Here is a 16,368-nt window from a genome sequence, read left to right as displayed (position 1 = left end):
TGTGTGCCATTTTTTGTTTTGTTCTGGGGTTTTAGAAATGCTAAATAAAAATGTTACTCTTGAGCTGTAGTTGCTGCACCTACCTGAGCGTAGATGGGACAAACAGGATTGCAACAACACTGTTTTTCCAGGCGTGCATAGACAGGTGATCACTTCAGCTAACTATTTTCAAAATAAAGACAGAGATATAAATACTGTGCTTTGTAAGGTGAACGTCATTACCCCTCATCTTTTAAAATTACCTATATTGATGGGGAGACAGTGTCTTGTTCAAGGACAAACTACTCACTCTGCCTTTGTGCTATTGCTGCTCTCGGACTATATAAAGCTGAGAGCCATCATGCCCGTCATGATTATACCACTCCACCAACATCAGCAGATGGTTTACTTGGCATGTTCCCAATGAACCACTAGGGCCACAATCATAGTCCATACACTCGCGCTTGAGTGGCGAGCAGCAGTAATGAAAATCGCTTCCGAGTGCTGTTGACAGGTGCTCAAGTGTTAGCGCTCCGTGTAAGAGCGAGTTTCATGCGACGCGTTAGAACCTTCGTTGCTCGCTGACCTCCATGGTAACAAGTTAGGAATACAGAGGGGAGAAGGTAAACCTGACGACAACCAAACGGAGTGACACAAAGAAAGTATACAAGTTTTAATCTATCCTCTCACGCCCTTTGGTGATAATAATTTGGAACCATTAATGTACAATAGTGTGAAAAATAAAATTCTGAAAGGAGGATTTTAGGTATATGCCTGTGTGGCAGGTGTTTCACAAACATTTCTGGCAGTTAACCCACTAGATAAGAGCTATTTGCTTTATTTGCTAATACCTTGTTATGAGACGTGTCGTCTCGCCTCACCTGCCTGAGTGAACTCTAGTGGACTGGGATCTGAGCTGTATGTGTCCCTGAAGGTTACACGCACCACATGTTGCTCTGGAGAACTGCCCCCGAGACAAAATGAAGTCATACGGCTCACATGGTCAGGTGAGTCATGTCTATCTGGGGGTCTGTGCAAATGAATCCTCCATCTGAGAAGGTTCTGTACGATGTGCAACTTAAGATCACATATAATTTATTTTGGGGTTTCGGACATTTTAATTCCTGGTGACCAACAAGTAGACGTTGGTGACTGGGTCGTTGAAACTGCTGCCATTTTGTCTTGCTCCCACACATTAATGAATGAATCTCAGAAGAAAAGATTACAATGTTTATTCAAAATAAACAAACACTCAGAGTTGTGTGTTTGGGGGGGGGGGGGGGGGGGGCTACAATTTCATATGATCTAGTCAAGTGGAAACACATAACTAACACACCCTGTGTGAAGAGGCCATGTATTTAAAGGGAAGTGCCCAGCTTCCTAGTTAGCCTTTAAATCTGTTTGCTACATGCTAATAATAGTTAGCTTCTTCCAACAGCTGCTAATGTGACATTTTATGAAGAAGAAGAGGCTGAGAAGCCACCAGTTGCTAATTGGACATATGGAGAAGCTAAGCAGCTAACAGTTGCTAATTGGACATATTATGAAGCTAAGCACCTAACAGTTGCTAATTGGACAATTGAAGAAGCTAAGTAGCTAACAGTTGCTAATTGTACATATTATGAAGAAGCTAAGCAGCTAACAGTTGCTAATTGGACATATGAAGAAGCTAAGTTGCTAACAGTTGCTAATTGGACATATTACAGTTTTTCTCAGTTGTTAACACACAAAAAGCCAAAATTCGGCACATTTGCACAACCTTCACTTCATGTACCAATCACTCAACCCAATTTGGCACTACTTCACACTCCCTTATCTGCATTAGACTCTGACTTTCATTCTTTACACTCTGATGTCAATGACACATCACCTTGTTGTTTTATATTTGACTATGAAAAAAGTAGGCTTACACTGAGACATTTTACAAAAAGAGTAATGGCTCATTCTCCAGAGTCACTGTCATTCATATGGTGTGTTCCATTTCGATCATTGTGTTTTCAATTCTGCACTTCAGTTTGCTGTAAATGCTTGGTAGTGTGCAAGCAAACGCTTAGTTGTGTGTACTCAATGAATGGTATGTGTGTGTCATTTGAAAATATGTCTGTGTGTACCAAATGAAAACACGAGTTCCATTTTGTGAACAGGTAAGAGATTTGATGGCAAAGAGTCATCTTGCAACGGGAGTGTCAGGTTTAGCATTTTGTGTGTGAGGTTTTCAATTTTCTGTGTGCAGTTTTGAGAAAACCGTTATTGTTTTGAAAAACGTGTTTTAACAATTGTGAAAAACTGTATGAAGAAGCTAACAGTCTTAAGGCACAGGAGAAGGAGAAGTTAGCTCTCTGTTGCTGCCACAACACTCAGGCTCCAGTTAAAACAGGAAGTGTTCCTCATGTCAGGCCTTGTACCAGCTCAGGTGCCATTGGTTTCATCCTTTTCTTTATCAAGGTAAGTTCTCTGTGGCCTGTTCTACGTCCTGTCTGTGTTCGGCTCATGTTTGTGTTCTTGATACTTTGCTTGCAGCTACTTTGTTTTTGCTTGTTCTTTGGCAAAGTTGGTTCGTTATTTCCTGGTGAAACCTCGACACTCATGTTTAGAGTAGTTTCAGTCCTATGGGGTTGAAGTGGTTTTGTGTCATGGCTGGCTGGCTGCTGCTTTGTCCACTGTCCGTTTGTTTGTTTGTCAGCAGATGTACACAAAGTGGTTCTCGACCACACTGGAATTGTTCTGGTGAAAGATATGGGGCAAGAAAGAACCCTTTTAAATTTGACACAGATCTGGAGAAAGGGTGGATCCAGGATATCCCTTTCTTTAACTTTGCGAGATATGTCTTTTACATTTTCAGTGAATTCCCAGGGAATCATTTGTGGATCCAGTTTAACAAAATCGGTCACATTACGCAGATTAATATCTATGATAGTTTGTGTGGCTTAAATTCATTAAAGGGGACTACTGGACTTTTACTTATGGAAACATGGCAGTTTGGAAACTAATTTATGGTTATTTATCTTAACTTGTGTAGATTTCATGACATTCTCCATATGTCAGGTCATCACATGACTCTGATGTTTAGTCTCCTGCTGCACTCATTGCCCACTGGGTCTTATCTATGCTTGCTGCTGCTTCACAGCGTGTGTGTCTACATGTCAATTGTGTTGTGACTACTTTTTTGTCACTTTAACATGCATAGGTTTTTTATTATACCCTTCACACAGCTGAAGCCTGCAGCTCCTCTGCTCATCAGTTGGATTGCCGGTGGACTTGCTCATCTCATTGCACGTGATATCGCTGTCTGTGATGCCTCGCAGGAAAGTAGACATGTGTCAGTTGGTATTTGTTGACTATATAAAGCAGATTCTACCTCAAAGCTGGCGTCAGGCTCTGCATCAGATTTCGCTTTGAGGGGGAAGTTTCTAATAATCTCTTTTCTCTGTCTCTGCTGTGCTGGTTTTGCTGTATAGGTCGTTGGGTTTGATGAGGTCATTTCCCTTAAATGCCAAATATCTGCTTTGTGCAAACATTTTTGGTTTATGTATTTGATTATTTGATTCAATGTCATCCAGTGGAAATAATTATTTGTTTGTCGCTGAATTCTTGAATGAAAGACACTAAATCTGAATACAGCAGTCAGTGTATGTCACTGGGGATGTAAGTAGGTTAGATGACTAGAATGCAGAGGTATTTTCCTTCATCTGCACTAGAGAAAATCCCTTTGTGAGATTTATGTGGATCTTACCTTCTTCCACTTATAAGTATGATGTCACTTGGCAAGGACGATAAATGGACTGTTCTATAGCAGCAAGTCCAACTTCATATGCACATGGAGTTTTTAATAACTGCTGATAGGTTCATACGGGTCACCCTCTATTCTAAGAAACACTGTGAAAGAACTTTCAACACTTCCTATATAGTCGTTAAACCAACAATTTCACAATATACATATCAACATATTTCCCATATTTCTGAATGTTACAGATATTAATCATACGGTTTGGGGGAGCACATTGTTTGAGCAATGGAGGACTAGTCAGAGGAGTTCAAGGAGAAAACTTTTTATGAAATTGATGCAATGCTGAATTGTTTTTGACTCGCGAGCAGAGATTACAACATCTCTCTCTGCTGGTTTCCCTGAATGTGAATGTAACCACACTGTTAGTCTCTCCCCTGGGCCAATTTTAGTTCTGAAATGTTGTTGAGTGGCGATGACCATTTGATATCACTGTGATGGCAGAGAATGCCTCTGATGCCACTCCTGTTATTTTTTCAGACTTCAACTGGATCTCACATCGTGGGGGACAAAGCAGCATGGATACTGTGACACATTGTAATGATCAGCAAAGTATTATTCATCTACTCCGTGTACAGCAAGTCATTACGCTCACCATATATTTAGACGCTGCCCTATAATTCTACTGTAATTCAACTTCGGAGATGTATATTGCATTCTATATCAAAACTTCCCATCTGCTCTGAAAGAACAGAACTTTAAAAAGCTAACCTTGTTGGATGCATTATCGTTATCCTCTCCATGCCATAGTTGAACAGCTAAGGCATAGCAGGCCATATAAGCTTGAGGAGAACAGAAGACCTCTAATGAAAGTGACAGAGGGTGGATCAACAAGGTTTTATATAGAACCACTAAGGTATTTTGGGACCTGCATTTCCAAGGTGAAAATACCTCCCTTAGACAGTAACACACACCAGGACACTGACGTACCAATGTCTGACCTGCCAAAGATTGACTCGGACGTAAAATAAATTGTGGCCTCTACGGCGGGGCACAAACACCCTCGGTCCTCTGCCAAATTGTAGTTTTCTTCTAAATAAGCCCAATTCAGGACAGTGTCTTCTCAAAGGATGATCGTAAACAGACTCAAGGATAACATTTCCTTGTAGCAGAATCTGATTACAAAGTATAGTTGGATTAGGTCATCCACTGCAGGAATAATACCTGGTAAGCTGAAGGCGTTAGTGACTTGAATTTCTGTGACTCATTTAGACAACCATTCACACCCACAGGCAATTTAGAGTTTCTTATTAACCTGCATGGCTTTGGATTGTTGGAAGAACACAAGACCTCCACACAGAAACGTTCTAACCACTGCACGTCTGTGAAGTTTTGAAGGCTGGAGAAGCACAGGTTGACGACAGCCCCACAGCCCTCGCCTTTTGTAATCTTAAAGAAAAACACAGCCATCATACTCTTCATTTACATTCAAAACAGCCTCTTGTGCATGCAATTAACTTTTGACTTGCGAGCATTTGACACGCGGCTTGTCATTTGGCCGTGTTCAAAGAGCTTTACTTTGGCTCTCCTCCTCATTACGTGGACTTGAAACAATTTGTTGACTCTCAGCATCCACAGCTTGTTGTCAGATTCATTTAGATCTACAAAACCCCCTCAGAGGGTTGAGTCTCCAATGGCCCAACATGATGTTTAGCTGCATTACCAGATGTTGAAAAGTCAAATTCAGGGTCCGCAGCTACTTCACCGCTCTTTTTGCAACGTCTTGGCCCCGTTTCACAAAATACTTCACTCTCACAAACCAGTCGGGGCCAGTGAATATGTGTACAAAGGATTGAAAGCTCAGTTGCATAAGATTGCATTGAAAAAGTGCTCTGCTACAATGTGATAACAGAAGATGCTGGTTGGAGAGTAATGAAAACCAATCGATGGGATAAATGAAGTTTACAGCTTTAAACTTCATGTTTTAATATCTCACTGTACACAGGATTTAAACTTTCAGGATTCATCTCTTTCTTACCACACAAATTTGGATGGATGGAAACATTTATGCATACAAGCATGTTTTTAACACTATATTAAACGATGATACTAACAGAATATTCACATCAAAATCAACCCTGCGTTCAGAAAAAGAAAAATCTAAGGCGTTGTGTTGGTAGAGCGTTAGATGAGACAGTGAGGCCAGTTTGAGACATAAATCTGTGAGTTACACCCAATCACCTCAATTTGTTGTGAGGAACAGGAATTACAACTTCGGAAAGTCATCACTTCAAACAAAATATTACTGTCATCAGTTTGATTTTGAAATTGCATCATTCTGGTCTCAAACTAATCTACTCGGAATATACTCAACCGGCCAATGCTTGTCAGAGGACATTAACTGGTTTCAACTTTGTACCAACATTATTTTGTCCAAAACGCCTAACTGGACTGACTATGGGGGCTGGTTTTCATACATTACTGTTGTTTGTCTGAACTATCAACAGTGGAAATGCGACCTTAATCGCACCCAAGATGGCTGGCTGCAGTATAGGTCATGAACCCTGTCTCGTCCACATATGGAGCATGGGTGAAATAAAAAAGTCAAGGTACACATTATATACATTTTTCTCAGGCAGCTAGCGAGGGTGCCTACTGACCGCCTTCCTTTGGAGGTTAACTGGGCACGCCCAACAGGGAGGAGACCTGGGGTACACCCAGAACTTGCTGGCGGGACTACATATCCCATCTGGTCTAGGAATGCCTCAGAATTCCTTAGGAAGAGCTGGAAGGTTCTGCTATGGAGAGGGTCGTTCAGGATACCGACTTGGCGATCAGATCCCAGAAAAGCAGAAGACGATGGGGGACTGAAGACAACTGGGACTGACTTGCAACCGGTCAAGTGCGTGTCTCGGCAGGAGCTTGATACGGTCGCTCCACACCACAATCACTACACCACAGAATCCAGGATATATTAGCTTCATATCTTTATATATAGTCTATGGTCTGGACAGTTGATAGCTGTGTTAAAAAAATGTAACTATTTGAATTAGACAACTCCTGTTAGTTATTGACATTCAGATATGTAGGATACAGTGTGAAACTGGTGAATTATACACAGTAATCCACAGTCCATTTAAAACTTCATTTTTCCTATTGGTGTGCCCTTTTACCCCCTGAGAACCAACTGAACTCCAACGCTGCCGTTTTAACTGGAAGTACATTATTGTTCTCCTGCTTTTTGTTCCTTTGATTTCACAGTGCGATATTTGTCAATTTTTTTTGTTTGTTCGAGTTGCATTAATCAGAATCAAGCAGTCTGTGTTTTTTACATTATTTGTTGCAGAACCATACAATGGTTTAATGTCATTTAAATGTGTCAGTGTTTGTACAAAAGCTGAACGGTATTTCCATCTCTATTTCCTCAGGCAAACATTCCTATTGTGCTCATTGCTATGATCATGAGTTTGTGCTCAATCATGTGCTCACATCGTCTTAACATACTGTAAATCAGCAGACATAATTTTTCTTCCTAAACAAACGGTGCATTTACAAGTCATATATTTTTTTTTCTTAAACAAATTGTTCTTGGATCGTAGCAACAAACAGTAACTGGTTATATTTTCCAGTTTAGCAAAAAGCTTCTGAAGTGTCAAAGGCTCAAAAGTCAGAGGTATTACAGTTAAAGGATCCCAATCCTATATCTCATAATAAAATGCAGTCATTAGCGCAGGGGTTAATGAGTCAGTGGTTGGTGACGTCTCCTTTTTTAGGTTATGTCCAGCCAGTCCGGTCGCTTGTGGGGCTTGCAGGTGTGAATGTCCACCATGTCCTCACAGTCTTTGCATTCCACAGCGCAGCACCACTTGAACTTGCACTCACACTTGGTGACGCGCTTGACTCGCATGGTGTCGTAGCCTCGCCCACAGCACATGACCTCACAGCCGTCCGTGCCTCTCGAAGACTTGTTGCACACTCTGCCCGATGTTCCTAAGGAGCCTGTAAAGAGATGAAAACAGTAAAATGCTGCAGTTTTTGTGTAAAAATACCCAATTATGAATTGATTCCACTTGAATCATCTAATCGATTGATTACATTTCAGCAATGTGTACTTCCTTCCTTCTCCTTTTTCCGAAATGTAAAGAAGATAGATTTTTGTGGGACTTAGACGAGGAGGGAATATTGACCTTCACGGTTTAGAGAAACATGAATGATTATCAAAGTCACATCTCAGGCTCAGTGACCTTAGTGTTTATCTCTTGACTTTAACCTTATTACTAAGACTTTTTTGAGTCTGACAAAAATTCACGTTTATTTATAGGAAACACAATGTGTCAAACTGTATTTATTTAATGTAAATTATGTCTGTCTGCACCAAAAGTCCCAAATTATTGGCCATTCCCCCGAGATCTTAGTTTGTCATCATAAAATAGCCAATGAGATCTTAGATGTCAAAGTTGGGTGATAAATATCTATGGCTTTGACCCCTTTAACATTATACATAGCTGTATGTGTAGTATTTACATGAAATCATACAGCATATTAGTGCCCCTTTAAAATAAATAATAACTCTGTGCTGTTTTTAAAGCAGGAACTACCCTCACCTTTTCTGCTGCTGATACAGTAACTCTAGATAGTTGGTTAAGTATTGTTTGTTCTCAAGTGATGACATAGCTGTCCAGAAGAGCAAATGTTGGCAGGTGATCACTTCTGAAGTTTCATGCTGAAAACTGAAACTATTTTTCCAAAGTAAAGTATTAGAGTTCCCACACTCATCGGTGGGGTTTAGGCTTCCAGACTCCCTGACAGAATCGCCTCAGACCCAAACACAAAGGTGTCCATGTACTTAGGTGTAAAATCGCAAGCCTAAGATCAGATGCCATGACTAATAACAGCGCATCCCTGAAGTAAAGGGGCAGGGAAAAGATGAGCTATTCCCCTCAGGCTCTGGGGAGTGGCGCTTACTACTGACCAAAGTAGAGAGATTGGAAAAATAAGCCTGCATGTATCCTTAGGCTGTGAATTCCTATACAATGGAGATTAGTTGTGAGGAGGGTCAATAGCTCCTTCTTTTTAGATCACTTTTAACAAGGAAGCATGGCCTTTCCTTTCAGTGAACACAGCTTCATTATTGTCAACCTGTAACCACGCTAACAGCAGGGAGGTGTGGGAGAATCTGTTTGAGTCAGAACCATCATCGTCTCCCCCACGTATGCACTATGACAACTTCCCTCAACTATTAACAGTGAGTTAGTGAACTCCTTCACGCTCTATTGAAGAGGCTGGATTGGAGGAGAGAGACAGAGCTTAACAAGACAAAGCAAACACTCGGAATTAAAGGAGATGTTAAAGGTCAAATGATTGAACTTTAAGCTGCGGAGGAATGCAAGCCTTCAGTGGATGTGTCGGATTCTAGTCGATTTTGTAAAACTGGATACAATGTAGATTGAAATGTAAATTTAAAGAAATCGTTAAATTATTTCAATAAAAGCTTATTAATATGGAAGTAACTGTAGGTGTGAGTGCTGATGTACAACCTGACTTAAATGAAGGTGCACCTGGGAGTGCATATACTGTAGTTCCATGTATACCTCCACTAAGGCTAACACCCTATGTCGCAGGGTTAACAGAAAAACATCCCACGATCCGCTTACAATTTAATTTTCTTTTGTGGGTCATATCCCAATCCTCCACAAAAATATAATTGAAATCGGTTGAGTGGTTTTGCATCACTTCTTTGTGGAAATAATAAAAGGGGGTCTTTAGATGTCAGGAATGCTTCAACGGACACAAACTTAGTTTGATCATCTATAATAGAAAACTGGATAAGTAAAGAGTTGAGTCTGAGCAACTACATGCTGGGAAGAGTTTCAGATATCAGAATATACCATAAATGAACACTAGTCATTGTACAATACATTTTCAAGCTACCTCAATTATTGTAACCAACTATACCTTTACCGGGTAAATAGAAAATTTCTTCTGTTGTATCATTAGGATGAATATAACTTTTATGTAAGATAATTATAATTCCAAAGGAAAGAAAGATTTAAGGTGAGAAATTGCTGATCATTTTTATGCAGTGTCAGTCCCCTATCATTTCTCTTTTAATTTTGTAAAGCTCCTTCTGTATTGTCTGTGTCCACTTGTTGTATAAACGCAAACGTTTTTCTAAAAAACTCACCAGCGGCTCGGTCCATGAGACAGTAATCTGGGGAGTTCTCCACGTATACTAACTCATTCCTGGTGCTTCCTTTGAAGTCCCTGTCGGCCACCGTAAAACCCGTCCCGTCCTGGTTCATGGTCACCTCGATGGCCGTGTTGTACTTCTTGCGCAGGTAGTCTCCGGTTCGCCTGAAGTCTGACATGGCCAGCCAACAGGTTCTCAGAGAACAGGAGCCGCTGACCCCATGACACTTGCACTCCAGCTTCATAAACCGCTTCACCGCCTAGAGCAGGGGTCAGAGGTGACAGGGTGTTAAGCCGAGGATGTTGCCCATGGCTTGATTTAAGTGTGATCGTCCCTGTTAGCAGTTGTTAGCAAAAATCCTTCACTATTACGAGACTGTTCTTAAAACCAAGGCTGGAAATATTGTACATAAAGCTAAATCCATTAATAAAAGCACGTGCTAATATCTACTGTTGATAGAGTTTATATCATTGTGGGGCCTTGACCCCTTTCATCATACTTGAGTCTATATGTCTCTAAAAAAGGAAACTGTAGAGCCCAACGTATATGTGTTTAAAGGGGGCTAATTATAATACCAATGGAAGGGAGTACAATATTTTCGTTAGCAAAAGATCAGCCGATATAAGAAATTTGAAATTATTCATATTATTTTCATATCACTACATTGGTATCATGTCTTGAAATAGATATACATTTAAAACAAGATGGCCAATTAATTAAAAACAAAAATTTTGCTAATTTCAAGCAAGTATTTTCAATCATTGGATGTTTCCAGCTTCAAAAATTTGATAATTTGTTGCTTTTACTAGTTGTTATATTGTAAACTGAGTATTTCGTTTTTGTACTGTAATTTGGACAAAAGAAAACATTCAAACATTTTATTTTTTTGAACCTTTTTTGAACCTTCTCACTGTTTTCTGCTTTTGAATAAAATTGACAGATTAAGTTTTACACAGACAGTAACAATGCTAATCTGTGTTATGGGAAATATGATTTGTTTATACATTGTGAGACAAAGGAAACAACACAAAGGTCAGGTGTAAAAACCAAAGCTCCCGCTCACCATCCGACCACACCGGTTGTTGTGCAGGTTCATCAGTGCGCGGGCGTCTTTCACCATCCTCTCCCTGGCGTCTACGAAAGCTTTGGCAAACTTTATGCCATAGTTGATGTTGTCGCTGCATCCACCCCAGTCAAAATTCCCCTTGTCGTCGCTCGCTTGTCCACGCTTGTGGCCGTCGCAGTTGCAGATCTTGAGCTCCCCCACGCTGCAGGCCCTGGTGATGGCGTAGACCACCCCTGCCGAGGAGATGGCGTACACGAACGCTGCCTCTTGGCTGCCTGGGCACACCAGAAACGAGAGGATGATAAAATAATGTTGAAACAGAAGATATCTTTATTTTAGCTTTTGTTACCTCCTTCAAAGCAGTTATGTTTTCACCCCTGTCTGTTGTTTTTTTGTTTTGTGTGCCAGCAGTATTATGCAAAAAATACACAACGGGTCTCAACAAAATTTTGTAGAAAGATGGGACATTGGTCAAGAAAGAAACGTACAATTTTGGTGCCAATCTGGACAAAGTGGCAGATCCCTCAAAATGTTTTCCACTTCCCTTTATATCGCAAAATAGGCCTTTTTTTTTTCTTTGTTTTCATAGATTTTCGAGGGAATAATTCTTGGATCTAAATTACATGTAAACATATTGTGGGAGGTAATTTGGTGCAGCTTGATTGAGTTTAATAGGACTGTTGGGCCTTGGCAGAGGTATGCGCTCCACTGAGTACCATTCTAGTTTTATATATGACAGTGTTTCATATGCTGTCAAACATTGCAATGCAGCTGGTTTTGTTACTATTTTAGGTAGGATTCAAACTGTTCCTTTTGTGAACTGTGTTACTGTTCAGCAAAGCAGCCTTTTCTCAGGTTTATTCCAGACAGCAGGAGCACAGAAATCAGTCCATTTATGGTGGATGATCCAGACTGAGCTAACAGCATATCAGCTATAACATCACAGTCCAGCCGACTCTCCTTTCACCTTTTTAATTTGCACAGATGGCAGCTTTCTCAGTCACTGGGCTGTGTTTTTATTTCAGACAAGAGGAGATTTTGGAGGTTATTTGGTCTGGCATTCCCACCCACCTCCCGTCCTCATTCCTGCTCATGCAATGAAGCAGAACACAGGCGATATGTCAGGGAGTAAAACTTTGTCTGGCAGCCAGAAACATCCACCCAAATATTTACATCTCCTATTTCTGTTTATATGATGTGTGGATCTCTCGATCTGCTACTTATTTTTCAGAGAACATCTACTTTCTCAATCTTACCTCATTTCAGAGAAACACTCTCTCTTTCTGTTTGTATTCTGGGGCAAAGTTAATTCAAAAAAGACACTTATTAATTCTGTGCTTATCTGCGAAAAGCGGAGACGTTTAAGAGGATGATTAACTCGAGTGTCACTGACATAAACAAACCACTGTCACGCACACACAAAAAGAAACCCCACAGATAGAAATCCCAGTCGCACAGACTCACTTCGCAGCATCACTCTGCCAAACACAGTGTGGTCTCGCTCCAGCGTGCTGCAGTTCCAGCGGTGGTTCCTGAACTGGTGCTGGCACTCTTTGATCCACTCTTTGGCTCCCTCCCCGATGGACTGCATCAGGTCCGGGTGCCGCTGGCAGAGCTGCCGCTGCTTGTTCACCAGGCCAGGAATGTTGTCACAGATCACCCGAGCACCCAGCGCCCCGATGTACCTGCAGTATTCATGATGATAAGTTAAAGGTGCACTTCACCATCTTTAACACCAAAAGAACATGTAAAGGTAATTTTACCTTTTGAGGTCATAGTTGTATCATTAAGGGTTATTTTTCTTAGTATTTTGATTCATTCATATAATATCAACAATTAAAAACAGGTAAATATTGTAATTCCAATGGTTAAATTATTTAATCAGTTGTAAAGTTGTTGATATAAAGTTTATTTCGGATTAACTTGTCCAATGTTGTGTTGCCATTTTTCCACTAGTTCTTTTTACAAGTGGGAGATACCTGCAATCAAAGTCTATGTTAAAAAATCTGTAAGATATTAGTATTTAACAGGCGAGAAGGGTTTAACTGAACTCTATGGAGTAGCATTAGTGGTTATTTAGTAGTCAGCATTTTCTTGCATTTCATGATCTAAAGGTTAAGATACCCCCACTTGTGCTGTTTTGATTTTTGGATGGTTTAAGTTCCCCAACTTGATGAAAGTGCAGAAATAATAATAAGGAAAATATATCTTGATTGTAAGAAGGAAAAATATTTAATGGTGGGTTTTGGGAGGATATTATGTATTTTACATAATTCCCAGTAAAACAGTGATTCAAGACTTTTAAAAGGTAGTTTTCATTACAATTAAACAAACAGCATGTGTTAATAAGTAAAGGTACCTGTACAGATGATTAGTACTATTAATCTCTTTATCTAGAACTCAAGCACATGTGGCTAGGAGGAAAGAATCAACATCAAATAGCAATAAAGCGTCTTGTTTTCCCCCTTAAATTTAGATCACTGGCAGTTGGATATTATTCTTTACTTTCATACCCTTCTTCTTCTTAAGACCTGGAAATTCAGGATGTAGAAGAGATTATTAAATTCCTCACGTTCAGTGAAAAGCACCTCTTTCCCTGTGACAGGCCCATTGCTTCCTGCTCTATTCACACATAATCCCTTGACTTTGTAGCAACTCTTAAAAGGCCGGATCACATGCTGCTGGTATTGTAACACAGTGGGGGGGTGGGAAGTCTTATCAGCAAGACATGATGACAGTCATCTACAGTACAAATGGCGCTCGGGCCTCTCTCCCTCACAGATCAACCATATGATGCTGCAGACGACCCCCTCCCTCCCCCCCCGAAGCCTGCACGCTCCACTCTCCATCCGGATATCATTATAGTCGCTAATCGCCTCCACATTTGTGTCGCCTGGCCACCGAGACAGAAACAGACGTGGCAGGCAGTTTCCACTCCTCTTATGGCTGTCCCAGTCCAGTTCTGGCTGCAACTCTCTGTCTGAGCAGTACAGCAGAGCAGGAGCACTACTTGTGTTTATTGTGTGTTGTGCAAAAGACCCCCTGAATGTCCGGGAAGAGAGAGAGAAGTTGGTCCTGCAGCAAGACACACGGCAGTAATCTAAATTATCGGTTAAACTACGCTGTAACAATACAACCAGGGTTAATTAAGCTTTCAAGGCTCTGCTGCTCTGGCGTTCGCCTTTTCTTTGGAATTCCTCAGCAATTTAATCAGTTTCTTCATGATGCATTTGCATTAGACAGCCAAGAGATTACACAATTACAAATAGGATAACCTATATCCCTTTCAATCTCTTGGGAAATTACCATTTGTAGCATTATTTACAAAGGGTGCGTTTTTTAATCTAAATCCGTCTGTAAAACAGATGCTCAGACCAATATTGCTTCACTACAGTTAGTTTAATATAAATGGCACATCCAATGTATTTGTGAATGTGACCTGATGCATGACCATAGGGCTACACAGCTAATCAAAATATTGAAATTTGCAAATTCCAAATCACAGGAGCTGCAATTTGTGCACATGTCACATGAAGCGTTGTGTTGCAGACTTGCCCTCCACATACAAATCATCTTCTCAAGACAGAAGGGAACATGCTGGTTAGCTGCAAACCCGGCAAAAACCACATCGTTAACATTTTCATATTTTCTGCAGTAAAAATGAAATGAAAAACTCAAATATCATCTCAATTGGATTTATGTATTCTGCATTTCGTTCAGGCCTACAACTGTCCCTCTCCCATGTTATTGTTTTACCCTCTGGACGTTTAAAGCCTCAGGAGAAATCATCAAGGGGCATTTATTCATGCCTCAGCGCCTGCACCTGCCACTTACTGTGGGAAAGATGGATGGATAGGGGAGACCAGCCCCAGCACCATTAATCTTCATACACACACGACAAACATTAGCTGTGCCCAACATCTCACTTTGCGTCGATGTGTATAAAAAGATTCCACGACACAGAAAGTAGGATAAGATGAAGATTATCAGATATTTTTCCCACTCCTTAATTTTCTTCTTTTTCTTAAAATGCATTTCCATTTTTATACCTGGAATAAAATGTTTGTAAGGAAATTAAATGTAGTGTCAGTTGCAACACATAATAAAAATCATCTCTTAAAAAAAGTTTAAGAGATGTATTTAAATACATGGGATTATAAAAAAATGCATAAAAGCATTTTGTGAAGTTTTGTGTTGGACTAGAATGCATCTTACGTTTTCTTTATAGCGGTTGCATGGATATTGGTTTTACAGATATGTCAGTAAATAAGCAAAAGTGTTTGTGATTGAAACAGATGCCACTCACCACCACGAAGAATCCACTCTCGGTGTGAAAATGAGCAGAAGCAGAATAAAAGTGAAGTATATTTTGTGGATGGGTTTGGAGTGATGCTGGATCTTTGTCCCATGTCTGATCCTCATAGTCCTGCTGCTGTCGGACACACCTCGAGATCCCATCATACAAAACACGGTTCCTCCTCTCATGTGTTGACAGAGGCTGCACACTCAGGTGTGAGAGTCCATGACGACTGTCCTCCGTCCATAACCGGGAGACAAAAGAAACTTCCCACAGAGAAAAAGTGGATTAAACTCCATCAGTGAAGCGCTGCGAGTTTATTAAAGCCGAGCAGCTCGTCCGACTGTACTTCCATGATCTTCTCTGGCGTCCCACATTGTTCTTAATGAGAAAGCTGAGAGCTTTTGAAGACTCTGGTGTTGGTTCACCTTCTCTCCTCAGCTGTTGCGCACCGAAGTTAAAGCCATTAATGCCGCAGGAAGTTCTCCTGAACAACACGATAACGCGATAGAAGTAGCAAACACCAGATGAGTCCAAGTGGAAGACGTATTTCCAGAGGATGGGACGGAGCCTGTGCGCACCTTTCCTCCTGGAGCCGGAGTAAGGATGCGCACAGAAACGCGCAGCGCTCCGGTGCGTCAGCTGTCCAGGACCCTACCCCCACCTCCCCCTTGTCAGGACAGTACAAACAGCGGTATGCAGACCTGCAGACAGCAGCGGTATATATTTAGGTCATCACTGTCTGTGATTGTCTGCCACTCTCAAACTAACGCATGCATTTGCCCAACTCTGCTCTGCGCAGTAATATCGTGTATTAATTTATCAACGAGAGTGATGAGGAGAGTTGAGCCTGTACTCAATTATCATAAACAGAAAAACTGCCTAATCATGAATCCTTTTGATAATCGATTGGTTTCGTCTTTTTTAAACAAACATCAAATATGAGGCAAAATAGACTTTAGAAGAAGTCTCCTTAGCTTTTAGTTATTACAGGTATTTCACTATTTAATAAACAAAATAATCTGTTTCTCAAAAGAATGGCAGATCAATCAAGAATTCAAGTTGTGTGAGTCGCAGCCGAAGATACATTTTGTATAGATATATAATTGTTT

At 40.7% G+C, this 16,368-nt stretch overlaps 1 protein-coding gene across 1 annotated transcript; it reads right to left on the bottom strand.

Annotated features, from left to right (window-relative positions):
* Window positions 1-5,699: 5,699 nt before the first annotated feature.
* Window positions 5,700-15,796, bottom strand: LOC133969400 (protein Wnt-2b-A-like). The gene is made up of 5 exons (XM_062405853.1): window positions 15,266-15,796; window positions 12,424-12,644; window positions 10,957-11,234; window positions 9,888-10,152; window positions 5,700-7,702 (listed from the first exon to the last, which is right to left on the bottom strand). Exons 1-5 carry the CDS (start codon window positions 15,442-15,444, stop codon window positions 7,473-7,475), a joined length of 1,173 nt encoding a protein of 390 aa, XP_062261837.1. The 5' UTR covers window positions 15,445-15,796; the 3' UTR covers window positions 5,700-7,472.
* Between the last annotated feature and the right edge of the window lie 572 nt (window positions 15,797-16,368).

This window comes from Platichthys flesus, chromosome 2 (genome assembly GCF_949316205.1).
Source record: "Platichthys flesus chromosome 2, fPlaFle2.1, whole genome shotgun sequence".
NCBI classification, from domain to species: Eukaryota; Metazoa; Chordata; class Actinopteri; order Pleuronectiformes; family Pleuronectidae; genus Platichthys; species Platichthys flesus.
This window is presented reverse-complemented; position numbering and strand designations above follow the sequence as displayed.